Raw genomic sequence first — 27334 nt, 5'->3', positions numbered from 1 at the left:
CACATTAAACTGCAGCATTGATTGAACAGAAGTGGAAAGGGAAATTCTTGAACACGAAATGCAGCTGAAAGGTCATTCCACACTATTTTACAGACTTTGCTTATATAAATTAGTACTAAAATATCCCAGCAGTTTTTTTTTGTAAATCTTTTTATTACTATGTTGTAGGCTGAACTAGTTTTCAAAGTGATTACATGAAATTATGATGATCAAATGACATGAAATGAATTTAAGGCCTAGTATAAGTTGCCCCCATGCTCTATTCTTCAAATACTGTGGAATAACCATAACCACACAACAAAACGTTTTTTTTTTTTTTTTTTTAACCTGACATCTTTGGCGCCTGTTCAACGCAACACAAAATGGCTTAACTGGGAAATCACATTAAAACCTTTACATCTCTCCAGGAGTTACAGAAATACAGCACCAAGGACAAGATATGAACCTCAAAAAAATTATGAAAGCTGCAGAAGCCCTATAGATTTATCAGGGTTCAATTCAAGCTGTCAAGAGTAAATTGTAACAACCCTGAAATTTTCTCATATGAAATAACATTTAAAATCACATCCTAAAACATATTTGGCCCCAATTCTCCTTCACCCAAGCAGCATAGTTTTTCTTTCTTATCAATACAGGGCAGTTGAAGAAAAAAATGGAAATAGTGTATGCCTGGGTCCCTCTATCTATGCAAAAGTAGACAGAATTACATAATGTATGTCACTTACATAGTTAGTCTGGTTGAAAAAAGACACAAGTCCATCCAATTCAACAAATACAGTCAGGTCCATAAGTATTGGGACATTGACACAATTCTAACATTTTTGGCTCTATACACCAACACAATGGATTTGAAATGAAACAAACAAGATGTGCTTTAACTTGCAGACTGTCAGCTTTAATTTTAGGGTATTTACATCCAAATCAGGTGAACAGTGTAGGAATTACAACAGTTTGCATATGTGCCTCCCACTTGTTAAGGGACCAAAAGTAATGGGACAATTGGCTTCTCAGCTATTCCATGGCCAGGTGTGTGTTATTACCTCATTATCCCAATTACAATGAGCAGATAAAAGGGCCAGAGTTCATTTCAAGTGTGCTATTTGCATTTGGAATCTGTTGCTGTCAACTCTCAAGATGAGATCCAAAGAGCTGTCACTATCAGTGAAGCAAGCCATCATTAGGCTGAAAAAACAAAACAAACCCATCAGAGAGATAGCAAAAACATTAGGCGTGGCCAAAACAACTGTTTGGAACATTCTTAAAAAGAAGGAACGCACCGGTGAGCTCAGCAACACCAAAAGACCCGGAAGACCACGGAAAACAAATGTGGTGGATGACCGAAGAATTCTTTCCCTGGTGAAGAAAACACCCTTCACAACAGTTGGCCAGATCAAGAACACTCTCCAGGAGGTAGGTGTATGTGTGTCAAAGTCAACAATCAAGAGAAGACTTCACCAGAGTGAATACAGAGGGTTCACCACAAGATGTAAACCATTGGTGAGCCTCAAAAACAGGAAGGCCAGATTAGAGTTTGCCAAACAACATCTAAAAAAGCCTTCACAGTTCTGGAACAACATCCTATGGACAGATGAGACCAAGATCAACTTGTACCAGAGTGATGGGAAGAGAAGAGTATGGAGAAGGAAAGGAACTGCTCATGATCCTAAGCATACCACCTCATCAGTGAAGCATTGTGGTGGTAGTGTCATGGCGTGGGCATGTATGGCTGCCAATGGAACTGCTTCTCTTGTATTTATTGATGATGTGACTGCTGACAAAAGCAGCAGGATGAATTCTGAAGTGTTTCGGGCAATATTATCTGCTCATATTCAGCCAAATGCTTTAGAACTCATTGGACGCCACGTCACAGTGCAGATGGACAATGACCCAAAGCATACTGCAAAAGCAACCAAAGAGTTTTTTAAGGGAAAGAAGTGGAATGTTATGCAATGGCCAAGTCAATCACCTGACCTGAATCCGATTGAGCATGCATTTCACTTGCTGAAGACAAAACTGAAGGGAAAATGCCCCAAGAACAAGCAGGAACTGAAGACAGTTGCAGTAGAGGCCTGGCAGAGCATAACCATGGATGAAACCCAGTGTCTGGTGATGTCTATGCGTTCCAGACTTCAGGCTGTACTTGACTGCAAAGGATTTGTAACCAAGTATTAAAAAATGAAAGTTTGATTTATGATTATTATTCTGTCCCATTACTTTTGGTCCCTTAACAAGTGGGAGGCACATATGCAAACTGTTGTAATTCCTACACCATTCACCTGATTTGGATGTAAATACCCTCAAATTAAAGCTGACAGTCTGCAGTTAAAGCACATTTTGTTTGTTTCATTTCAAATCCACTGTGGTGGTGTATAGAGCCAAACATGTTAGAATTGTGTCGATGTCCCAATATTTATGGACCTGACTGTAGACTGTGACCCGTTTCATCTGCTAATGAAAGCTTGTATTGAGAAACAACTGTAACATGCAATGGTTCTTTATGACAACTGCTGTATTTTAAAGGGTATTTTCACTTTTGCAGCTGAATTGGGATAATACCTACTTTATTTGTTACGTGTCCCCATTCACATATCAAAACTTAAAACGCATAAAAAAAATCTTTAAAAACTGCGACTTTTAGGTAATCTTTTCTGGAACTTTCAACAAGGAAATGTTCTACTTAGTACCCTTTGTTATGAGGAGGGTCTGGGAAGCTGTGTTTACTATAATTAACCCTGTCTGGAGGCAGATATCTTATCAATTGTGGTACTGTAGATGTGAACAATTTTTGTCTTAACAAAAGGTTAAAGGTTTAGGAACATGACTTCTCCATTGTATGCTAATGAGAACTGGACTGAGCCTGTCCCCAGCCCACCCATCTATTGGGACAGATCACGCTATGCTAGGTGCAGTCAGTCATAATACCTTCTCCTCAGAAACATCTTAAAGGTTAGAAATACATATATATTTTTTGATTTTTAGGTTTGCTGTGTGAATAGGTACACATAAATATATTTGTAGGATTTTCTCAAATGTGACTATAAAATTGGAAATCTACTTTTAGGGTTAGACTCCAGTTGCTATGTACTGCAATCTGCAGGTGTCCCATTGTTATTTACATAGAGAATTAGGAAACTTTCCATGTTACTACATGGATAGGACCCAGTTAAAAAGGGTATTTCCAGTCTTTTCTTAGCTCTTTAGGATTTATGCAACAGCAGCCAATAGCATGAAAGTATTAAGGTTACATTGCGTTGATATTAGCAACACAATCAGTCTAGAGCTACTTGCATGTGAGTGGAGCATGAAGGATTTGCAGTAGAATAGGCTGATAGGACATACTGACCTGACTTCAACAACTGCTGATGAATCAAAGCCTGGGTATATCTAAAGTAACAAGAACAACCTTTATCCAAAAGACTGTTTCAGTTGTAGTCATATATAGATGGATTGAAGCACCACGTGACTACTTACAGCTTTCTAGGATTCCACTAATAATTCCCTATCCCTCTACAGCCATAAGCTCAAGGCTTGTCTTCAGGCTATGCAAACTGAGCAGACTCCTTAGCTACACTGACTAGATTAGAGGGAAAAGTAGAGAATTCATAAGGAGGAGCTTGGGACATCATCCAGGAGTTCTGGAGACTGCACTGGATTTCAGGAGAGCCACAAACAGACCACAGGCGCTTTGAATGTGTTGGCATACACCTAAAACTGAAACTTCATTTTTGGGCAGAATTCAGATTAAAATCTAGTTTGAAATGTATTTTTTAATGAAAATAATTGTTTATTTGACAGTATCAAACTGTACCGTTATCAAGTTCATACTAATACACTTCATTTAATTTACATGTGAAAATGTCAAAAATAATGTATACAAAGGTAGCCATGTTGTAGACTTGTTGCTACAGCAACAACTTAATATACTTTCATAATTAATCTATGATTGTAGAAATTTCGGATGATCTCATTATTAAACTGTATATGATCTAGTATAAGCAATCCACGTCATGCCTAGAGTGGACATGGTAATTCACCTAAATGAAGTTTGATATATATGTATTAAAGTCATTCAGTCCTTCAAACTCATTAGTAACTAAAATAGCTTCAAACTGAATATATCGAAACAGAAATTCCATGATACAGAATGAATGTGATATGAATCATCTAACTCATGTCCAACAGTAATGTAGTTGTATATTTAATATATATCTTTATATTTACATTAAAACAGATAAACAATTGACATGGTCACCACAGTCTGTGCTGTAAAAAAAAGAGAACAGCTTATTTCTGAAATTGAAAACATCTTTGTTAGCACAAGCTGTAGCAACTATGCCTAGATAGTCATAGATCGACTTCCAAAAATCAAAGTTTTCATAAATAGACATCTCTCATGCTATTCGGTTTGTCTATGGCCTTTTGTTTTCAAAAATGTGTCCAAAAATATTATATTTGGTTTTCAACAGGTTGTGTTTACTCAGTCGAACAATACTGACGTAAGCTAATTTTCAAAGTATATTGCCTCAATGCAAAGGTATCTTAATCCTCTATGTTCATGTTAAAAAAGGCTGTTCAGAAAACTTGAAATTTTTTTTTGCCACTTTTAAGGTGATCTTGTTACTACAGGGTTAAAACTTAAAAAATTAAAAAAATAAAAATCTGTAAAACAAAGATTACACTTGCCTTTCTGGCGGCCCATGTCTTCAAACACCACTGCAATGCTGTAAGTTTTCAACTGGTGGGATGGGTTGAATATCTGTTTTCTCCACCAAATGCAGTGGTATGCTCTGTCAGCCCACGCAACCTGTATTGATGGACAAACTGGCAGGAGAAACCACTATATGTAGCAGGGGTAGCAAGTAATGACAAATCCAGAAGTGTTGAATACCTGCAATGGCTCAAGAACAGCACTAGGGCAGCATTTGAAGACATGAGCCACCACAAATGTAAGGACAGTGCCTCTTCATTTCACAAGTATGCCTTATTGTTGTTTTGACCCTGCAGTGACAGAGTCAATTTAAATAGACTTTCAGAAAAGAGTTAAACATTCTCAATTTGATCAAAAGGAGAGGCTCTTTAATAGTTTACTCATTATCTTCTACACAAAGCAAGTTGCAGGTAGGGGAATGCTGTTATGAATACCTACATATTTCTATTAGTATCTTTGCCAGCCCCCTAAAGTGTTACTAAGCCCAGGACCCTGCATTCACTATATCCGGTCTCCCACAATATACAGAACATGTAAATGCAATTATTTTAGTAAATATAAACTGCTAAATACCTTTCCCCATCAAGCAGTACAGTATATAGCAGCCTTGTGACTTCTATCAGTGTCTGGCTGTGCACTGGATAATTTTGTAGTAGGAGTTTTCATTCTCCTCTGGCTGTCCTATGACTCTGCATGACCCCTGATCCTCTTTGCCCTGTGCTGATTACATGCATCCTCCCCCCCCCCAAAAAAAAAAAACTCTCTAGCAATACACACCAAACTGAGCTTGTGCAGTGCATCTCCTAGGGCTCTGTATTAACAGCAGATGGATTGGGGATAGTAAACAAAGGGGAGGATCAGAGAAGACAGGATCAAGCAGCCTTTTTATATCATGCGGAAGATTAACTCCTTAGGTTCCACAGTGAGTATAACAAGCATGCTTTACTGCATATACAGACTGATTTTACTGTTGTGGGTTTAATAACACTTTAACTATCACCAACTATCAGCATGACTGATTTCTGGTAAGAGCCTAGAGTCCACACAGCTTTAGATTCTCCATTGAAAATAAGTCAAAGGGTTCAAAATCACTAAACCTCCAACAATAGTTCTTAGATAAGGGCTTGGATGAAAAATGTTTATTAGTCTGCATATATGTACATTACCTTGCTTTCCATAGCAGGATGTAACTGATACCTACAGTAATTACATACTGTATGTTGGTGATGACGAGAGCTATAGCTGATCACACGGCTTATGACACTTAATTCTACCTGGCACTCACTCTAAATGCTTATTTACACTGGCAGGTGGGATTTCTCGGGGGTTCAGTGAGTCCCATTCATATGTGGTAAATGCTGGTGCGAACAGCACACACAAAGTGCCTGTTTAAATGTGCCCTTAAAGAACAGATGGTTCTAGATGTGTCTGAAAATATGTTTAGCAATATGAAGTAGGATAAATAATCAGCGTGTATCTGATTTATAGAATGACAAATTTACACATGATCAGGATGCCCATATCCAACCAATCCACCAATTTGGATTGTTATCTAATAGGTAGTCTAAATCATGCAGTGCTACGTATCATTTCCTTAGCTTGTGTTAAGTTCAGAATGATGCCTGCAGACCAATACTACCTTGCAAAAAAGAACCTACATTCCATGAAAGCGAGGTTCTTGTGCATGGGCCTCAAGACTTACAGGACTTGTTTAACTTTGTACTGATGTGCAAGAACCTAGCCCTTCTCAATCTGGACTTTACACTATCAGCTGTGAATCTGAAATATGCTGCCCAATGCATCATAGTCATGGCTGTTTATATAATATATTTATATACAATATCAATATTAGAGGCTTGGAAAGGATATTGTTAGCCCTGAGTCATACAGCTAAGGGTAGAACATTTTAACATGATCTAAATGCAAGGTCTGTACCTTCTGATCTGTGCTGAGCACTTAATCCTTACAAAAGTGTGATTTAAAAACCTTGTAATTTAGGGATGGAAACTCAAGGGCCTTTTTGACTTCTAGACTGAAATATGTCTATCTTTAGGTCAGGTGATCTCATACAAATACCCTATATAATGTAGTTAATGTAGTCAGTGACATAAGAATTTAAGTTCAAATAGAGATGTTAATTATAAAGGATCTTTGCTGAAGAGGCAACAATTCTGAAAACCAAAGTTTATATTCTCTAACACTTCAAAAACTTTGCGCCAAACATACTAAACCCAATTAGAAATTAAAAAAAAAAAAAAAATTAGAACTATCCTGCAAAAGTTCTCTAGTAACAATTTATAAATTCTAAAAAGAAATTAGTAAGGATTTTTATTTTTAAAGACTCCAGTTTATTAACTTGTCTGTCTGCTAGTATGTTTTATTACAGTCTGTACTAAATTATTGGTGCAAGTAGAAATCAGTTTATAAACTAGAAAAAAATACCATGGTTGATTATGAAATCATATTTCACAAATAAAAAAAAACACTGTACTTATATTTTTTTGTCATTTTCTATTTTTTCATTCACTCCCTTACATCTAACTAAATTGTCATTCAGAAGAAAATATCTTAAAATCTAAACATCCTAATATGTTAAGAGTACAAACTTTCCCTCCTAGAGACCCGTTATATCCAAGTTTCAGCATTCTTGCATATTATTTGCATAAGGCTGATAGAAATGGACTAACAGAAACAACTTTGGATAAATAAAAAAAGAATATAAACACAAACAAAAAGCATAGGTTTCTTAAAGTGTACCTATTGTGACACCACACAGTGGAGTCAGCCATTTTGCAGGCTGAGACAAAAACAGTGCAGCCTATGACACTACTGAAGCCTTGGGGCTTGTTCACTTGTGCTTGGGAATGGGTCAATCAAACTAACGTCATGGGTCAATCAAGCTAACCTCATATATGGTGAAATCATTTGCCTTAGCATGTCTTTCACTATGCTAGAATGAAAACATGCCTAAAACGACAGCGTGCAGATCATTTTTTTTGTATACAAGCAATGCACACTCATATTTGTGAATTTAAAATGGATTTAAATGTGAGTTGTGACTTCAACTGTAACTACTGATTGGGTTTGCAGGCGTTGTAGTTGTTAAAGATTCTAGTGATAATTTCCTTCATCGAAAACCATGCAAAATGATGATACCTGCAAGATAAAAATGTGGAATGCGATGGAATCACTGTTATATTGCAGCCCCATAGAATGAGAGCGCTTTGCAACTAATGTTGAATGGATCTTTAAAGATTTTTTTCCGTTCACATCCAAACTCTTTGTCTTGGAACCAAACATCTAATGCTGGAACCAACATTTTAATTTACCAATACTGTTAGGTGAGCTTTTCATGCTTGATTTCTATCTGCTATATCCCCACCACAGCCAATATACCTTCTTACTTGGTTTTAACCTGACCCATTAGACAGACCTTCATTGCATTTTTCCTGGGGAACTTGTGGCAGGGAATACCTTAAGCCACCTGAAGCAGAGTTGAACCACCATAGTGGTGACAGGGAAGTGAGTCAAGAACCTCAGCAGGGTGGCCACATTGCTAGACTACCAGCTATGTAAACGTAGTGTCAGGTGTCTATGATTTATCATAAACTGAGGGAGAACAACCATAGAACCTGCTTTAAAGAAACAAAGCCTGCAGCTACAATGACATTACTTATCCATAGTAAGCACATTGAAAATTCAGGCCCTGTGGCGACAAAGGTTTCAATATTTTCTAGTGATTGCACTAATGAACAAACCCTGTAGCATCAGCCGTGTCACTGAATTCTATTAACTTGGCAGGCCACATAGGTTAGAGGTGCACTTAAACATGAGAGCTATGCGGTTTCCATTTCTATTTTTTATTTTAATTTTTTTTGTAGACATAGCACAGCATCTGAAAACCTATGAATTTGTTTAGAGTCACTGATTATGTGACTGAGAAAAAAACGAAAGTAAAAAACTAAGGTTACTAAGACATTTAGAGTCTGCCGACATTTTTGTTTGTAAAAACAGAGTATTTCAGCCATTGCACAACATATAGTTATAGTGCTACTTTAAAATGACTTTTTCATTCCTTGGGTAATTTGAATAGGTGTGTATAACTGTACTTTTATTCTCTCATGTGTGAAAATGTTTTTTTCTGACCTAATATTAATATAAGAGCTCTCATACTGTATGTATAGATTACATCAAATGTATTTTCTTAAAACTAAGGGGATGATGTACAGCTTTATATATCTCAAGGACAGTGGTGGCATTCTGTGTCTTACAAAATAAGCATTCTATTTTCTTCTAATTATTATTTTATCTATGTAGAAAAAAACAGACAAAATTGTACAATCAAGCTGCTGTGGTATACACTTCAGTTGGTAGTTTGCATTTTGTATGTAATGTATTGCACATAACTGCTTAATTATGTAACCAGTGTAAATGTACTCAACAAGAGCCACTCAGATATTACCAATAGCCTACAAATAGCTATACACGCCATGATGACGAGAAAAAGTAGGTGGTCTTAGAGTGGCTATACACAGCCGAACTTTCCCTCTACAGAGCAATAACGAATACTTCTGAGCATTATAAATGCTTGTTATAACACAGGTTATTGATGATCATTCCCTTTTATAACATGGGGAGATATCCCACTACTGGCTGTTCTTAGAAAGTGATCTGTCCATCTATGATGAATGTAAACGTGCTTTTGGACAGGAAAGTGAGCTATAGACTGTTTTATTGATTGAGCATTCATGTCTATACACTGTGCAGATGCACAACACAAGTCTAATCTCAGCAGAACAATAGCAGGCTGGATATTTCTAACCCAGGAGTTCTTCCCCTAAAGCGGACTGCCCAGGAGTGTCTGAAGAGGTGAAAAAGTGGCCATAATTGCCCAGCATAGACTTGATCACCAAATGTCCATTAGTATCTTTAGATCCAGTAGCCTCATCTTACAATGAAATATCCAGGCAATATCTGGCCAGCAGCCTGTTGTACAGAATGTTTGGTGGGTATTAGAGAACAATAACTGCATATAGGCACTGTCTGTGGCCGCTGTGCCCCACCCTGTATCCAACATATCAACATACATTACAATTACTGGGGTGTAACATTCTAATATATCAGGCCAAGAGTTTGCAAACTTTGAGACTTTACCTACTTAGAAACTACAATTCCCGTAATGTACTGCCAGTCAGCCAGAGAAAATACAGTTTGCTGGGTTTTAAATAGCTGGCCACTAATTGGGTTTGGTTTGCAGCCAATACAGGTTTGTTGAAAAAAAACATTAGGCCTCGTGCACACTGACATTTTTCTTTAACTCCCCTAGAAGCCTCCAACTGGCCCCAAAAAATGCCCGACACTTGTAAAAGTGTGTACCACGTTTACACGCACTTACCCACGTCAAGCGTTTGAGCGTTAAATTCATTGGCCAGAATAAATAATTTATTCTGGCCATTGAAATAAATTAAAGCTCAAGCGCTAAATGTGCCCAGTGTTTAGATGCATTTATACGGGTTTAAGTGTGTCAAGGGTTTTTTCTGCCAAAACGCCAATGCTCCAGGATGCACTGGCCCTGTTTTTTTTTTTTACTGCCTCTAAACGCCCCTGTCACTAAAAGCTTCTAAAAGCCATAGTGTGCATGGACAAAAAGAATAACATGGAGGGGCGTTTGGAAGCAGTAAAAAAGAAACAAAGAAAAAAAAAACACCTGGAGTTCCTAAAAGCGGCAGGAAAAACACCCTGTGTGCATAAGGCCTTAAAATATATAAAATATGCTTACTAATACACACATATGCAATGAAGTTCTACCAAAGTCAGCTTGATTTGAATGAAATGTACTGTTATTTTTACGATCATTACACTAAAATCTGAGCTTAAATTTGTGATCACTTATCAGGCTGGTATGTCTGTAGACACTTGAAATGCATTTGCAGAGCAGCAAACACTTTTGTTTATAACACATATATTATTCCATATGCAGGTGCTTGTATGAGAAATCAAGTTCATACAAACAGCTTGTTTTATTGGAAAACATCACAATTAAAAGGTGCTTATTAGGTAACATTAAGCAAAGAAAAGTTATATTCTGTACATGAGAGCAGCCAATCAGATTTTAGTAGTTAATCAGATGATGGTGTGTTGTCGTAGGTCAGAAAGCACAAATGGTTTTGATGGAATAATTAAATTAAGCCTAAATTGTACTGTAGAAAGCCAATTTTTTGTCTTTTCCATTGTTCTTCAATGGCAGGACACACTTTTACTGAATTTTCATGGCATATTTCATAAAAATGGAGGCATGCTATGAGGTTTCCTGTATAAACCAATCAAATTCTTACTTTAATTTTTAAAAATTAACTAGCATAGTGACAGTTGGATTTTGATTAGTTGTTATGGATAATACCACCTTATGCTTTTTTTTTTACTTCTATGCAATACCTCAACTTAAAGCGGAACTAAGTCCTCCTATATTTTTTTACAGCCAAGGAAGCTGCCATCTTAGCCTCTGTTTGACTTCCAGTTGCTATGGTGTTGCTCATGTGATCAGTTATGACACCAACCATTTGATGGCTTGATAGCTCGGTTGAGAAAACAAGCAGCTGTGACAGTTATCATTTACAAAGGCCTTGAATATACCTGTTTAGGGAAACCAATTAATCATAGGGTTTAGTTCCGCTTTAAAGAGGTTTTCCAGTAAAGAGTTAAATTCTTTCTACTTAATCTTAAAGTAGAGCTGTTTAGGCAGCTCACAAGCTTCTACTGGAGAGATGAGGGCTATATGATGTCTGAACAAGCCCTTATCTGAAACCAGAGGTGGTGCTGCTATATATACATATTCAGACTTCGGGTTATCTATAGAAGCATTTCCTCATGCGGCCTGTCGGTTTTAGTATGGTTGATTTCAGGTAAAAGATCAGACTTCACACAGCCCTCAGAGCTGCAAGGGAAGTAATACATTTTTTCACAGAAAGCCTGTTTAATGAACATGATTTGTATGGCTGGTTCAGCTCTGATTGTTCGTTTATATTTAATGGTATGCTTCCATTTACTGAAACTGGAAAGAAATGACCATGAAATGGATTTAAAGAATTACCCCTTAAGTTTACATTCTATATGCATCTTCACCGGATGTTTAAGGTATATGTATATTTATACATATAAAAAGGATTACAATAAGGTGTCAGAATATACATAATAAAAGTCAAAATATTTAGCACTGACAGTTCCAACATCGTTTAGATTCATAAAGCCATATACCATGTACATGTATCTGATCTGCTTCAGTCACATTTCTCACTGTTGAGGCACTGGCACACTGTGCAAAGATCATTCAAAGAAAGCAAAGAGCTTTAGTCTGTCCACATTATCAGTAATTGTGGCAGTATTTTGAAAAACAGAAGCCAAAGTGGTTGGAACAACTCTATTTCTAATCAAGTGCAACATCAGGTTCTTAAAGCTAGTCACATGAAACATTTATGATTGTTCTTATGTCTAACGTGCTAAGTTTATAAAAAAAAAAAAATGTTGATAAGTTACATATGTTGACATTGATTTTCCAGGGAAGAGGCGTCGGAATTTCTACAAGGCATTTTCAGCTACAACGCCAGAAATGATCAGATGTAACTGAGATTCCACACTTTGCTTGTGAGCCCTATCTGGTTGTCTGTTCATTTTTATCTCTTTATAGTCCTGTATATGTTATGATTTCTGAATGTTATTTGCTAGGAAATGCCTTATATTAAGCTGGCCATACACTGAGAAAATTATGGCCAGTTCCTAATAAACTGGTCAAAAATCATTCAGTTGGGTGGCTTTTTCAGGGACACTCCACCCGACATCCTTCGGATAAAAAAAACTGAAGGAGTCGGGTATACAATTGACAGCCAAACAACGTTGAACAAAGAAGGCCCATATAAACATCCCATCATCACTTCTTCCCTGTGCACTTCAGTAACAACATAAATTGCCTTGTCACGTTCCTGAAACCCAATTTATTTTATTCCTATTATTTTTACTCATTGGGTGTGTGGAGAGTAGAATAAGTGCTAAAAACATATCCCTAATGTATATACTGTGTATACATTGGAAATAGTTGGTGAAAGGACAGTGCTTTAAAATGCATAATATATTTTTACATTAAGAAATAGCAGTTATTTGGTGCAATAACTAGCTAAAATTCACATTCCTCAGTACATTCACTTGAAGGACAGTGAAAACTGCTTTGCAGTAAGTTCCTACAATTATAAGATGGTATACATGACACATTTGTGTTCTATACTCTGATACGGATTCTGTACAAAAGTGGAAGAATAGATCAGATTTGAATTAAGCAACCATATAGTTTGGGATGTAGAAGAAAGCAATCTTGGTTACTATGGGCAATGACTACAGGGCCATCTTAAAGTGGACCACAGTTGTTATGTGCGTGATTGTGCAGGCATCTCCCAGCACCTGCAAGCACAGTTAGGGCCTGTGCTGACAGACTTCAATATGGACATTCATTTTGCTTCTGACATCAATCTGAGATGCTTTTAAGATCATTCATAATTTACTGCAGTTGCAGTGGACTTGCATTTGACCGACTTCAGCTGCTTTTGCATTCCCATAGACTTTTATGAGGAGAGAAGCAGTTCTGAAGAGAACAAAAGCCCATCGACACTGGCTCTTAGTTTAACTGTAAAAGTCCTTGCTTACATGAAAAACACGGTACAGGAAAAGAAGCCAGGTTTCTTTTTGTTTGCTGCATAGCCTGTTATTTTGTACCCTTTGCACCTCCTTATTGGCCGCACCATGTGTTGTAAAAGTCTTTTTGCTTTTGGCTCCTACTTTAGGTTAAGATGGCCCTGTGCTTGTTTTCTCCAGTCTTTTTTTAGAACAGGCTTACAAAATTACCTAATTTCTTATGCAGGAAAAAGGCAGCTTTGCTACATTTTCTCTTCCCATGAAGAAGCATACAAACACTTCAACGCATTGTGTGAAAATAGCACTGAAAGTTAGCCTGTAACCTGAAATATGCTCAGTCTTGCTGGATGACTATTGCACCTTTTTCTGACACTTAACATTGTGGCATTGAGAAGTCATGCAAGAAAATGGGAGAAATGTTGTTGTAAACTACCAGCCAGCATTATAAGTCCACACATTTTCATATAACAAGTAAAGTTTTTCTTATGTATCTTGCTAAGAAGAATCAGAACAGAAAACCTCAGAATGTTCTCTTATAAACAGGGCACAAGCCACCAAGCAAGACATTTAAACTCAATTTTGAATGCTTCTATAAAGGCACCCATACCAGCAGTTGTCATCATACAACCAATGTTCCCACCCGGTTGTTTTGCATTCAAATGGGGAATGAACAATCTTGGGAGGCTTTTTCACCCTAAGGCCTCATGTACACATGAACTCACCTAGTTGTTAAACTCTCCTGGCAGCAGAAAAACGCTAAACGTGGCAAAAATGCATGTAAACGCGGTACCGCATTTAGCACTTGGACATTTATTCATTTGATTGACCAGAGTACTTTCCATTGACATGGATAAACACCCAAGCACTAAATGTGGCTAGCGTTTAGCCGCGTTTACATGTGGTTTTTCCACATTTAGCATTATTTGGCCAAAACATTCCTCTCCTGAACACAATTATTCTGCGTTCAGAAGTGCAATGTTTAACTGCCCCTAAACTCTGCTGCTCCTAAACTCTGGTAAAAGTCTATGTGTACAAGCGCACATAGGCTTTTATTGAGTTGAGTTCAGGGGCTTTGGCAAAGAAACACCAAAAGCTCCTAAACTCACGTTTAGGAGCAGCAGTGTACATGAGGCCTTACATGGACTGGCATCTACATTGGAGTGAATAATAGGAGATATGCAGGCTTATTTATCATGGCACTTCAAACAGCAATGACAGCAGCAAATCAGAATTCAGATTAGTTTGGTCAATTGAGAGATCACAATCACTGCGCTTTTCACTGCCATATTGAACAAGAATATGTTTTCAGTTATTATACTTTTACATGACCTGTTGCTAGACTAGTTGCTAGACTAGTATTGTAATCCTCTGCAAATACCAGACATGTTTTGATCTAGTTTCTAAATCAAAATTGCAATTTCTGGTTGTACATTATCTCAGTAGAGGTACTGTTACAGTTAGTCTATAAATTCCTAGCAATTTTGTAAAATAAGTGCTGCAGTTCATTGTACAGAACTATGACGAAGATTAAATTGGATTCATTTCCATCCACAGAACAATGGGGCTTATATAAAATGATTGTGCAAAGAGTAATAATAGGCAGTAATCCTTGGCAACCAAACAGCTTAGAGAAGTCAGAAGAGATGTCTTCTGGTTGCTGCGGTTACTACACTTTGTACATTACTCTTTGCATAATTACATGAAGGCCATAGTGATGATTGAAGAGGAACAAAAAAAAATTATAATAATGAATTCAAAGACATAAAACTATCATACAACTCTTTTCATAAAAATCTGATGAGCCTTTCTTCAGAACCACTTTGTCTCTGTTTGGCATAATACTAACAACATAAAAAACAACAACTTATGTTATAAATCACAATGAAGAAGATGGTCTTCAGTATACTTAGGATAATGGTACACACATAAAAATGATATAGACTACAATGTAAACAAAAAAAAACAGTTAAGATAACACTTTAAATTGTGATTCCATCAGTAATATGCAGTAAAAGGAGTGTCCGCACTGTATACTCATCTAATGCGGCACATGCTGAATGGTTACATGTGTTAAAAGTAAATGTGTTACAACAGTCTAGTATAATATCCTACGTGTGTATCTGCTTTCATAGAGCAGTGTTGCCTTTTTTATGGTTTCATTTTTTTTTCATAGTGCGGTTTTCAGACATTCCCATGTAAATTTTTTTTCTTTTTGGTTAACATGTAGACTGCAGCAGGCTTACTGTCGAGGTGGTGGAGGACGCCAGTAATGGGTATTTACATAAAGGCCATGTGTAACTTCCCACGGAGAGATTCTGGTATTCCACAATTCTGCTGTTCAGAATTTCAACATGGTCTACTAGAAAGGAGAGAGAGAACAAAGAATAGGAGTTAGCAGACAGAACCCTGAGACCAATACTAGATATCTAGATAGATTTTCTCTAAAGTATCTAACCATATATACATTATATATATATATATATATATATATTATAATTAATTTCCTTCAAATACTCTGCAAGCAGAATGTACTTTAAAAAAGTGTCTTGGTCTATAAAATAATTCTTGGTTCTGACTTACTGTGTAATATAAGTATCTCTATGGACTCATTTTGGTACATACATCGAATCCATTCTATTAAAGGGTTAAAGCTGAATTCCAGGCAAATATAAAAAGCATAAATGAATGCAGCTCTGTATTCTTCAATACATTTAAAAAATCTATTTATTTAAATGCAACTATTGTAAGTACAGAATTTTACATATTATCAGCTTCTTGCAAACCACTGTACAGCAACATTGTACAGGAATGGGGGCCAATCAGGTGTGCTGCATGAAAATGTGTTGACAAGAAACATACAATAGGAAGATAGAGTACGTAACACAGAAATAACTTCACTGGTTTATTGCTGCTCTTTTTTTTTATCCAGTCAGCAAACTGGGGGTGGAGCGAGTGTACCCCTGTATTCCTTTACTGTAAGTGGGGTCCCCTAATAGGTTAACCGCATGAGAGGGCTGTGTACAATGGGGCAAAAAAGTATTTAGTCAGCCACCAATTGTGCAAGTTCTCCCACTTAAAAAGATGAGAGAGGCCTGTAATTGGCATCATAGGTAGACCTCAACTATGAGAGACAAAATGAGAAAAAAAGTCCAGACAATCACATTGGCCGATTTGGAAAGAATTTATTTGCAAATTATGGTGGAAAATAAGTATTTGGTCAATATCAAAAGTTCATCTCAATACTTTTTTATATATCCTTTGTTGGCAATGACAGAGGTCAAATGTTTCCTGTAAGTCTTCACAAGGTTGGCACACACTGTTACTGGTATGTTGGCCCATTCCTCCATGCAGATCTCCTCTAGAGCAGTGATGTTTTGGGGCTGTCGCTGGGCAACACAGACTTTAAACTCCCTCCAAAGGTTTTCTATGGGGTTGAGATCTGGAGACTGGCTAGGACACTCCAGGACCTTGAAATGCTTCTTACGAAGCCACTCCTTTGTTGCCCGGGCGGTATGTTTGGGATCATTGACATGTTGGAAGACCCAGCCACGTTTCATCTTCAATGCCCTTGCTGATGGAAGGAGGTTTCCACTCAAAATCTCACGATACATGGCCCCATTCATTCTGTCCTGTACATGGATCAGTCGTCCTGGTCCCTTTGCGGAGAAACAGCCCCAAAGCATCATGTTGCCACCCCCATGCTTCACAGTAGGTATGGTGTTCTTTGGATGCAACTCAGCATTCTCTCTCCTCCAAACACGACGAGTTATGTTTTTACTAAACAGTTCTATTTTGGTTTCATCTGACCGTATGACATTCTCCCAATCCTCTTCTGGATCATCCAAATGCTCTCTCACAAAACTTTAGACGGGCCCGGACATGTACTGGCTTAAGCAGGCGGACACGTCTGGCACTGCAGGATCTGAGTCCCTGGCAGCGTAGTGTGTTACTGATGGTAGCCTTTGTTACATTGGTCCCAGCTCTCTGCAGGTCATTCACTAGGTCCCCCTGTGTGGTCCTGGGATTTTTGCTCACCGTTCTTGTGATCATTTTGACCCCATGGGGTGAGATCTTGCATGGAGCCCCAGATCGAGGGAGATTATCAGTGGTCTTGTATGTCTTCCATTTTCTAATTATTGCTCCCACAGTTGATTTGTTCACACCAAGCTGCTTGCCTATTACAGATTCAGTCTTCCCAGCCTGGTGCAGGCCTACAATTTTGTTTCTGGTGTCCTTCGAAAGCTCTTTGGTCTTCATCATAGTGGAGTTTGGAGTGTGACTGTTTGAGGTTGTGGACAGGTGTCTTTATACTGATAACAAGTTCAAACATGTGCCATTGATACAGGTAATGAGTGCAGGACAGCGGAGCCTCTTAAAGAAGAAGGTACAGGTCTGTGAAAGCCAGAAATCTTGCTTGTCTGTAGGTGACAAAATACTTATTTGCACCATAATTTGCTAATAAATTCTTTCCAAATCAGCCAATGTAATTGTCTGGATTTTGTTTCTCATTTTGTCTCTCATAGTTGAGATCTACCTATGATGCCAATTACAGGCCCCTCTCATCTTTTTAAGTGGGAGAACTTGCACAATTGGTGGCTGACTAAATACTGTACATCAAAGGAATGAATGGGCAGAAGTACACATGCTTTGGCAGATAAAACACATATATTTTATATTTGTTCTTAGAAGTTGGCCTGGAGTACAGCTTTTAACTAATAATTATTTATGGGTGGAAAATAAAACACTTACAGCAAGCAAATCAATTTACATGGGGAGAACTACAAAATGTTTTCTTCATATTACTAGATATGACATCATCATTTACTACTTTTTTGTTCTAATCAAGCAGCAGGTACCTTTGCTGGTGTAAGGGGAAGTCTTATTGTAGCAATTATTGTATAAAGTAGTTATTAAATTTATAGATGTAAAACATAGGTTTGCGCAATAAATCTGACATCGAACATGTGATTCTTAGTTACATTTGAATAGTGTAATTAAATTTGGCAGTGTTGCCATGACAACATTTCACCTCAATTACAGCCTACATGGTTGGAATGAAGTTTCCAGAATTTGTTTTGTAGGGCTTCTTTCAGGGTAGATGAAATGGTATATCAAACTCCTGAGCCATCACAAATCAGGTGTGTGTCATGGAAAATTTGGCCAAGGTCTCTAATTCGAGATATCTGCACCTGATGAATTAGCCCCACCCAGATACTACTGCCATAGGCTTTAACCATTTCTTTTACATTCATAATAACATTTTGTCACTAGAGTTTGCAAGACATATAAAACTATGTCAGTCTATTTAGTCACCTAAAGATTTCTTCACTGACTTTTGGTAGATATAGGCTTTATGTGTCTTGCAAGAATCATTCGAATCACATCCTTGGTTTGAACTTTAACTTTCTTTAATCACATTTGAAATGAAGCATAATATTAATGATAAGATTTTCCACCTACTAAGTTAAATAGAATTTTCCTGGAATAAATCTCTCTTATTGTAACAATACACTTTCTCCATTGAATACACAAAAGACTTTCAGACCAAACATGGGAGAGAATGTTTGAAAAACACATCTACAATATTTGAAATTCTGGATTTTAAACTCTACAGATGAAAACTGGTTATCACTTAAAATGTGTTTTAGAACAAAAAAAAATCTTGAATCCAGCAAACAGGTTTAATTTCAGTTTTTACATGGAAAGCAACACAAAGCAACATATTATGAAGGCAACATTCTGCAATTTTGTGATAAATAAAAGCGTTTAACTGTTGCAACCTTTAAGCCAATCATTGCGATGGTTAAAGCAATATAGCGCAAGTTCCTATATGCTCCCTGATGTTCTAAATAGCATATTTTAATTAATGAGTAATGCAAACCTACCCATCATAGACTATAACAATATAAACCCATCCTTTATCCCTGCTGGCCATAGACAGAATGATTTTTCAGTTTGGGTGGTGCTTATGAAAATCTTTGAATTAGGTGTTGAAGGATTAAAGGGTTCACTCAATGTTCACTCAAAAACTGATATTTCAGTTTTAAGTGAATACTGATAAGTTTAATCACCATAAGACCCCATTTACACTTGTGCGACTTTGGACATCAAAGTCGCACAACAAGTCGTACCCCATGTTTTCCAATGATAACCATTCATATATGTGCAACTTAAAGTTGCAGCAACTTCAAAGTAGTTAATTGTACTCTGGTTCGACTTTCATGCAACTTGAGGGCCACAGACTTCAATGCTAATTCTCAAAAGGTGTATGAAAGTCGTACCTGAATGTTTTTACATGGAGCCTAACGCTTCCTAAAATTTGGGGGGAACCTAGTTCTACTAAGCAGAACATATATTGGTTGCCTTTATACATAGCATACAACCTGCCCAGGTTGCTCTCCCTGTATATGAAAAATACAAAAAATACAGGTGACCACGCAACTCAAACCTAGTGTTGAATAAGATATATCAATATGGAAACAAGGTGAGACAACATTTCACTAAAACTTTTTTTTGTTTTGGATATGGTAGGGAAGGGTTAAAACCTCTATCAGTAATCAGGCTTTTTTCTATCCTGTTCTGTTGCAGAGATTTCCCTTTACTTTCTTGGCTTGGAAACAAAACAATGAGTAAGAGAAAATCTTTCCAAAGTGAGAACTACTCCCATCTTTTGGAAGATTCCCCATCACTTCTTGCTCTTATGACAACTCTAAAATTTAGGATTTCTACCTACTTGGCGACAATAGTTGTCATGTCAAATAAAGGGGTGAGACCAGAGGCACAGGATCTAAGTTTTGCTTTTGCATATAAATTAAAGATAAATGTCACCCAGGGTTGTAAAAAATGAAAAGTCAGGAACTTGGAGAGGTCAAGATACTGACATCCCCCATCCTGCCTCTCCAATACGTCCAATCAAAGAATGCCTACATCTAATCAGAGAATGTATTCAATGAAAAGAATACATGGCTTTCTCTGAATGGCGGCAGTGCTGAGCGGACAACCCCCTGTGAGTTCTATGCAGAAGGGCAGGCGGCCAGCACTGGACCCCAAGCTGGACCATTGTAACTATGTTATAAAAATCATACCTAAACTTCAGTTTTAATGAAAGATCTGCCTGTGTATGGCCACCATACAAAGCCTGCTAGTAAATATAACATGTATAGGCAAAATATAAAACTGACGGATTGCCTGTCACTACTCATACAAGCAGGGGCAGTCATTACTTAAATAAAATGTTACAAAATATTTAATGTTGAGATGAAAACAAACTTACTGTTCTACTGGTAACATCTGTGATACATACATGCTGTTATTCAGTTCATCTAGTGAAAATAGGGACATCTACAGTGGAAAAGATTCGAAATTAAAATCTCTTTTGCAGAGAATGCTATCTATGATTGCCTTCAAGGGTGTAACTATAGTCATAGTAGACCATGCAGTTGTTATGGGGCCCAAGCAGAAAAAGAGTACTGTCTTTGGCCCCATCACATACAGTTACGCCCCCGACTGCCTTACATGGTGGTGAGTGAAATCAGACCTGTGACCTGTAAGTCACAACTGTCTGCTTAGTGTGGGAAGTTCCAGGTAATGTGTTCAGACTAGCACTTTGAGTGGCTGGGGCATGCGTGGTTAGGTCACCTGTTCAATGAAGGATAATTGGAGACAAAGTGGGGTCTATTTGCTAAGGCAGCACTTATTAAGTAGCAGTCCATGCTTCATCTGCTCATTCTGCCATCTGTCTCACAATGTGGTAGATATTTTTTCCATAGTGTGCTGTAATATTTGCTTTTTATTACAGAGGTGCCATTGCATGCATGATCACAGTTTGCTATATATTTCAAATTGTATGTATTTTTAAAGGAAACCTGGTGTGTGGGGGCTGCGATAGCAGACCTCATCTGCTTGTTTGCTTCAGATCACGGTCTGAAGCCAGAGAAGGTGGAGCTATCAAAATTTTCAGAAGATCAGCAATGGCAGCATGTCACCATTGGTTTTCTTTTAAAACACCTGTCACTAAAGAAAACAAAATAAATTGTAACAAACTGTAAAAAAGAAGGAACCTATAAATGCCTGCTTGTACCTTCTAGGTGTGCTGATAGGTATATGCTGATAGGTAAATGCAAATACCAGGATGCCACTTGGGAATGTTCCCTGCAGTGTGAGCTGTTGGGTAAAGAGGCTCAAGCCACTGCAAAAAGGGAAGCTGACAGGGGGGCGCATCAGAACCATGAATTCAGCTATTGTCAATGAGTGTCCTGGGTAGTCTAGAAGACAACAAAAAGGGACAAGCAAGCACATCTAAGTACCTACTTCAAAGTGTTTGTTACAATTTTTTTCTTTACGAACAGATATTCTTTACTTAATGTTCAAATAGGTACCTTTAGCTAACCACATTGATGATAATTATTTTTTTTTTTTTATTGAATCTAATTTATATTAATGGGCCACTAAACATACATTACAATATTTTTATTAACCAGTTTATATAATAGAGGTCTTAACAACAAGTAAAATGATTTCACAGTTTCTGGGGATATAGCAGGGCACGATATTTTCAAACATGAGGTTGATTTTCTTTCTAGTAATCCTAAAAGAGAAAGCTAACAATTGTCAGTGCTCCTCCTTTTGCCTTCCATGGCAGATACCAGAAAATGGTAAATAGCAATACTAATATATCTTTGCAGTCACAAAAAGGGGTTAAGGTTATAGTTTTGTTGTCTGGCATATACCCATTAATTCCAGACAATTAATACAAAGTTTGTAGATGCAGTTTTTGTCTAGTTTTCTTTTCTTTTTTTTGGTTGAACAACTACCATAAAACAATAGGCTGCAAGCAGAGATGTACAAATAAACATCTAATTTTCTGCATGGGCATGGTTATATCTCTACATGTAGTTGACTGTTTGTAGCTGCTTCTCATCATTTAATTTTGAGGAAGGTTTTAGGTTTAGTGGTTCTTTAATGTCAGTTTCTCTATCTGCATTTTTGAACAAGTGACATCACTGAGATGTACTGCCTTAGAAATCTTGGGAGAGGGCACAAAATGTTTACACTCATATCATCGGGTAATATACAGTATACAAAGCTTCCTAGTAAGTGGTCTCTTTCTCAGGTTTCTCAGTTGCATGTTGGGACAAAGCAACAAGCAGAAGACGTCTGACAGCTGCGCCATAGTGACAACTAGGACAGCTTACACCTGTGCAAAGAGGCAACTTAACTGAAGAAAGCTCTGCAACTGATCAGAAAGACTATGTAATGATCTGTTTCAAACTAACACAAATTGCACAAGTACACAGAATGCCAGTCTTAGCAAATAGACTCCTAATGGTAACATGCAAATCTGATATGAATTATGTTATAATGCTTGAATAAGGACAAATTAGAACATGTTATCTTATTGATTTTTGATTTAATTGTGCTATACATTTGCTTAATGTCTAAATGATAATATAAACAATAATACCTAAGACAAACTAATCTGTAACTAGTTCTCTCTGGTGTCTAATATGTTAAAATGACCCTGCTGACAGCTGAAGAGGAAAAAAGCTTTGGTTTGCAATATAGTATACCTAAATCTAAACCTATATCTACCTAAGCATCATGACGCACTGAAATGCCTCTGATTTTCAAGCTAAGTGTCTGTATATACCACAAACTTATATCCACTCTAGGATAAATGTGGTTTCACAATTATATCTTTCCTGCAATTAAAAAAAAGTCATGTTGCTATATGAATTCTGATTACTAAGAATAATTAAATCCAATAACTCAACAGAAAAAAAAAATCACACTTTGCATGTCACCTATTTTAAAGGTGCATTTAATTCTCTGTTTTGTACAATATGGCAAGGATACTACATGTGAAATAAAGCTATTTAAAGGGCCAAACCTGATTGGCTGTAGCTGTTGCAGCGAAGGGCACGCTGGTGGCAGGTGTTGTTGCTGCAGACACAGTGGTGGGCGTAGCACCGTGCATCATGGGTACTTTCAAGAGGGAACCATGGAAGCGACATACAGGAGGGTGGAGGGTTAATGGTAACCATAGCAACACATGGTGGATTGGAGGAGCGTGGTAGGAATCGCAGCAGCAAGCCATGTGACATCACCATGAAGGTTACACCAGGAGCAGCATGCAATCACAGTGCAAAGCAAAGACAGCATTATCAAAAGAAAAGAAAGAAAACAAAAAAGAGAAAAAGGGAAAAGCTAATTATAATTAAGGAAACTAAAACATTTTCAAACACAATACAGTTATAAGCACAGATATGATGTGTGTCATTCCTTACTGGAGCTTTTCAAGACAGAAAATGAACACTCCTAATGCAACAGCTCAGTGTAGATCTCATGTTTTTATATTCTACTAAACCTATGGACAAATTCTAGTCTACTATAATGAAAATCTAAGGTAATTGTAAATGACATATTTGTATCATGTGATCTCATCTTTTTTAGGGTTATCATACATTTGTTACTTTTTCTTTAAACTTTTGTGAAAGGGCCACTTATAAAAATTACAATCACATGTTGTGTCTCAGCGCATGCTGGACCTCTGCAGACATTAAGCTCTGTGTTGGCCGTTCTATGTCCCTATATTATGCAGATGATTCCAATTCTGCTAATGTAAAATCAAGATTAAGATCTTTATGTTTACCATTTTAAACGGCAAAATTCTAATTTTTTGGCAACATAAAAATGAGTAAGACATACACTATGAATTTATGAAATATTACATTACCCTCTCTGAAATGTGCTGCTGAGCTTCATGAAAATGTTTAAATTGATGCCATGAAATTCTAAATGGCTTTTCTTAAAGTTAGCCTGTCATTAGAAATATCTGAATGCAGTCATCTTGTTTTGGAAGCTGCAAGCTAAAGCTAAAGCTGCAAGCTAAAAAAATGTGCACCCAGTAGGAACCCTGAATTATATACTGTGCCAGGGCAGATACTCACTAGGTAGCAAAGCCTGGGGATAATGCTAATAGCCATGGAATTATTTGCATCAAAAATAAATCAGCTGTGTTAGCATCCTTATATGGATCATTTGAGTTTCACTTTGATATTGGCACATTTTTTAAAGGATTAACAGAACATGACCCAAACAGCAGTGATTTGCCTAGAGAAGTTATTCACAGCAACCAATCATCTGACTTACTGAAGTCAGATCAATAAAAGATTCATTCAGATTGGCTGCTCTGGAATAATGCACCAATCACTAATCCTTTACCTTTATTCTTAATTCTGTGTGTACCTTTTATTGAAAACAAAAACTGAAAAAAGAGCTGTGACAGATATTATTAATCTGGGCTTTTACATGGAAATAAAAAAAGCAGCTGACTGCAAAATTCAGCCATGCTAACTGCAGATGGGGTGGGGAAATGTAGCTTTGACATCAAACCTTTCCGATTAGTATGATAAACTACAAACTTCTAATGAAACACAGGTTGACATTTGCAGCGTTGTAAATAGGGATATAATTTTACCACCTGGAGGCCACAACTAACAATGTAAACTCTGGAAGGAAAACCATCGTAAAGGTGGGCCTGACTTTTCCGCATTACCAGGTCCACAAAGCAAACCACTAAACAAATATTCCAAAAGGAGAAACTCATTAAAGTTTTCACTGAAATAAAATAAAACTGACTGCAGAACGGGTTTTGCTGTTTTTATACTAATTGTAAGAATATGTTAATGTCAAAATCTCCAGTGCCAAATGGATATTAATATAAAAATAAAGAATAACATATCTGATGCAGTCTGCCATGTTACCGTGGCAGGTTTGGTTTTCCTGAGTCACTTCTCTGACAGTTTCAATACCAGTTGATCCTGCTAGTATGTCTGATAGTTTTCCACTTCTTTACAGTAATGTTGTTACCCTGTTGACAGAGTAGTCTTAAAGTGACCAAGTCCAATTCCACTTAATGCTTTTTAAGCAGCTACAGCGGCATTTTTACTTTTTCCTTTAGAAAAAAAGGTTAAACCATAGGTACCATTGAAAGCTCCCCTGGTAGTGTTAAATGGTTTGTCGTAACCTTCCAACTGCTACTTTTGCTGGACAGCTTGGACTGAAAGAAAAGGTAGTGGAAAATATGGATCTACTGGCAGGAGCAACAGGTAATAAAACCATGCTACAAGAGATTCAGAAATATAAAAACTAAGGTTATTGATAGATGGTTAAGGCTATCGACAGACTGCCTCATGTATGTAATTTTTGCGCACTAATAATAATATAGTTTACATATTTAACAGCCACACCTCCCTCCCATCTTTAGCGGTCCCAGTTACTGCTGTTGAACAGAGGCTGATACAGGTTAGACTACATTACTGTTACAGACAGCTACTAACAATAGACAGTTAAAGTGTCTGAAAACATCAGTATACCTTAGTCAGTTACGTGAGAGCTACTAAGTTGCTTTTATTATAAGATAAAATAATATTTTAAAAAATTAAATTAGCTGGCTATATTTTGCAATTTAAGCAGCTTCCTATTTTAATATAAATACCTCTTTTTCCAAAGTGAATCTCAGGCCAAAACATTTTATAGTGTAGGGAAGAGTTACTGTAGGTTTTGATTGCCGTTGGTGTTATTATTGAGGAAACTGCTATGTCACTGAGACAGAAAGTAAGGACAAATCTCTCAAACAGGAAAACGGACTAAAAAAAATACCCCATTATACTAGGGTATGCAAGGGTTAAAACCACTGCTCTTTGGTGTCCCCGTTGGAAAGATGTTTTTCCTTCTTCCAGTGCTGGTGACTGTAGAGAAAGCTTTACCAGTTCATATATGAAAATCTGACAAAGGTTATAATCCTTCCCCAGTCTGTTCAAAACTAAAAGTTTTAGCTGGAGTTCCACTTTAATGCACTAGAATTATTTGCTAAGCAGAGCTCTGATGTCATCATTGTCTATGAGAGCAGATATATGATGAATTACTTACTATGAGATGTTGTATGTCTCTTACCTGTGGGGATAAATGCAGGTTGCTGTAACTGCATATTTGCTAGAGCCTGTTGGTAGTGGAAAACACTGGGGTTAAACACCGTGGTGGCCCCATTGCTTTTTTCAAGTGCTGGCCTCTTTGGTAAAGGTTGAAGTGCTCCAGGCTGCAGTGCCTATGAATGGAGGAAATAATTAAAAAAAATAGGACACCAAGGAAAGCCACATCTTGCATGAGAAATACAAAGTCTGATATATCAGAAATCACCTGCAATTGTATCAACTGCCAAAGACAGCAAGTAAAAGCAGCTGAAGGCTATAGCTGAGGAATTAAACCAAAATCACAAACATGTCTGAGGAGTATGGGAAAAAAATGAACAAGGTTCAGGAAACATAAGTGGGTTTAGACAGATAAGATTTAATGGAGTCTTTGTGGGCAACAGGATATTGTCAATAAATTCAGTAGTACAGCAAACTGTCCTGAGTCAGCCCTGACATAATATAAATCAATAGGATAAAATTAATATTTCCATTGGGCAATATTCACATTATTGTGTCAATACACATGGATAAATGTATGTTGCTTTAAGGTAGCCCATTAATTTTGAATGGACTGTCAACACACTGCAACAGAGGTATTAATGCACCTACCCACTTTTTTTCAATGCCATACACTAAAACACCTGTGCATTGTGGTGCATTTTACAAAAATGCAATACTGTGAATCTGCCCCAAGTCCCATTTTTTAACAACCTCTCTGATACACCTTCTACAATCTCCTTACTGTAATTTACTGGTCCTACTGTTGCTTCTTCTAATTTGGTATACATCAGATCAAGTTGTTTTCAAACAATAATAAAGTGATAAAACTACAACTTTCTAAGAAATGGTTTAAAAGATAACTGCAATTGTGACAACAATACAAAAGCTTAAATTAAAAGTCATTTACCTGCATTTAGGACCAATATCTTTCAAATATAAATTAAAGAAAATAAATGTGTATGATTCTATCTAT

The 27334-nt window shown here is 37.1% G+C and overlaps 1 protein-coding gene across 4 annotated transcripts in view; it reads right to left on the bottom strand.

Moving 5' to 3' along the window:
• Positions 1-3749: 3749 nt before the first annotated feature.
• Positions 3750-27334, bottom strand: part of MBNL3 (muscleblind like splicing regulator 3) — a 207054-nt gene continuing 183469 nt past the window's right edge. For 2 of the 4 annotated variants that reach the window (XM_089657948.1, XM_089657947.1), the window contains exons 6-9: positions 26345-26495; positions 23277-23371; positions 20661-20728; positions 15591-15746 (exon numbers count right to left, since the gene is read on the bottom strand). In XM_089657948.1, coding sequence (XP_089514074.1) covers positions 15734-15746; positions 20661-20728; positions 23277-23371; positions 26345-26495 — 327 coding nt within the window. In that variant the 3' untranslated portion in view covers positions 15591-15733. Of the gene's footprint in view, positions 15747-20660; positions 20729-23276; positions 23372-26344; positions 26496-27334 lie in introns of all 4 variants that reach the window. The other 2 variants (XM_089657950.1, XM_089657949.1) reach the window with 2 other exon arrangements.

The sequence above is a fragment of the Staurois parvus genome, unplaced genomic scaffold, assembly GCF_062004578.1.
Source record: "Staurois parvus isolate SC_StPar_1 unplaced genomic scaffold, SC_StPar_1.0 ptg001045l, whole genome shotgun sequence".
Taxonomy (NCBI): domain Eukaryota; kingdom Metazoa; phylum Chordata; class Amphibia; order Anura; family Ranidae; genus Staurois; species Staurois parvus.
This window is presented reverse-complemented; position numbering and strand designations above follow the sequence as displayed.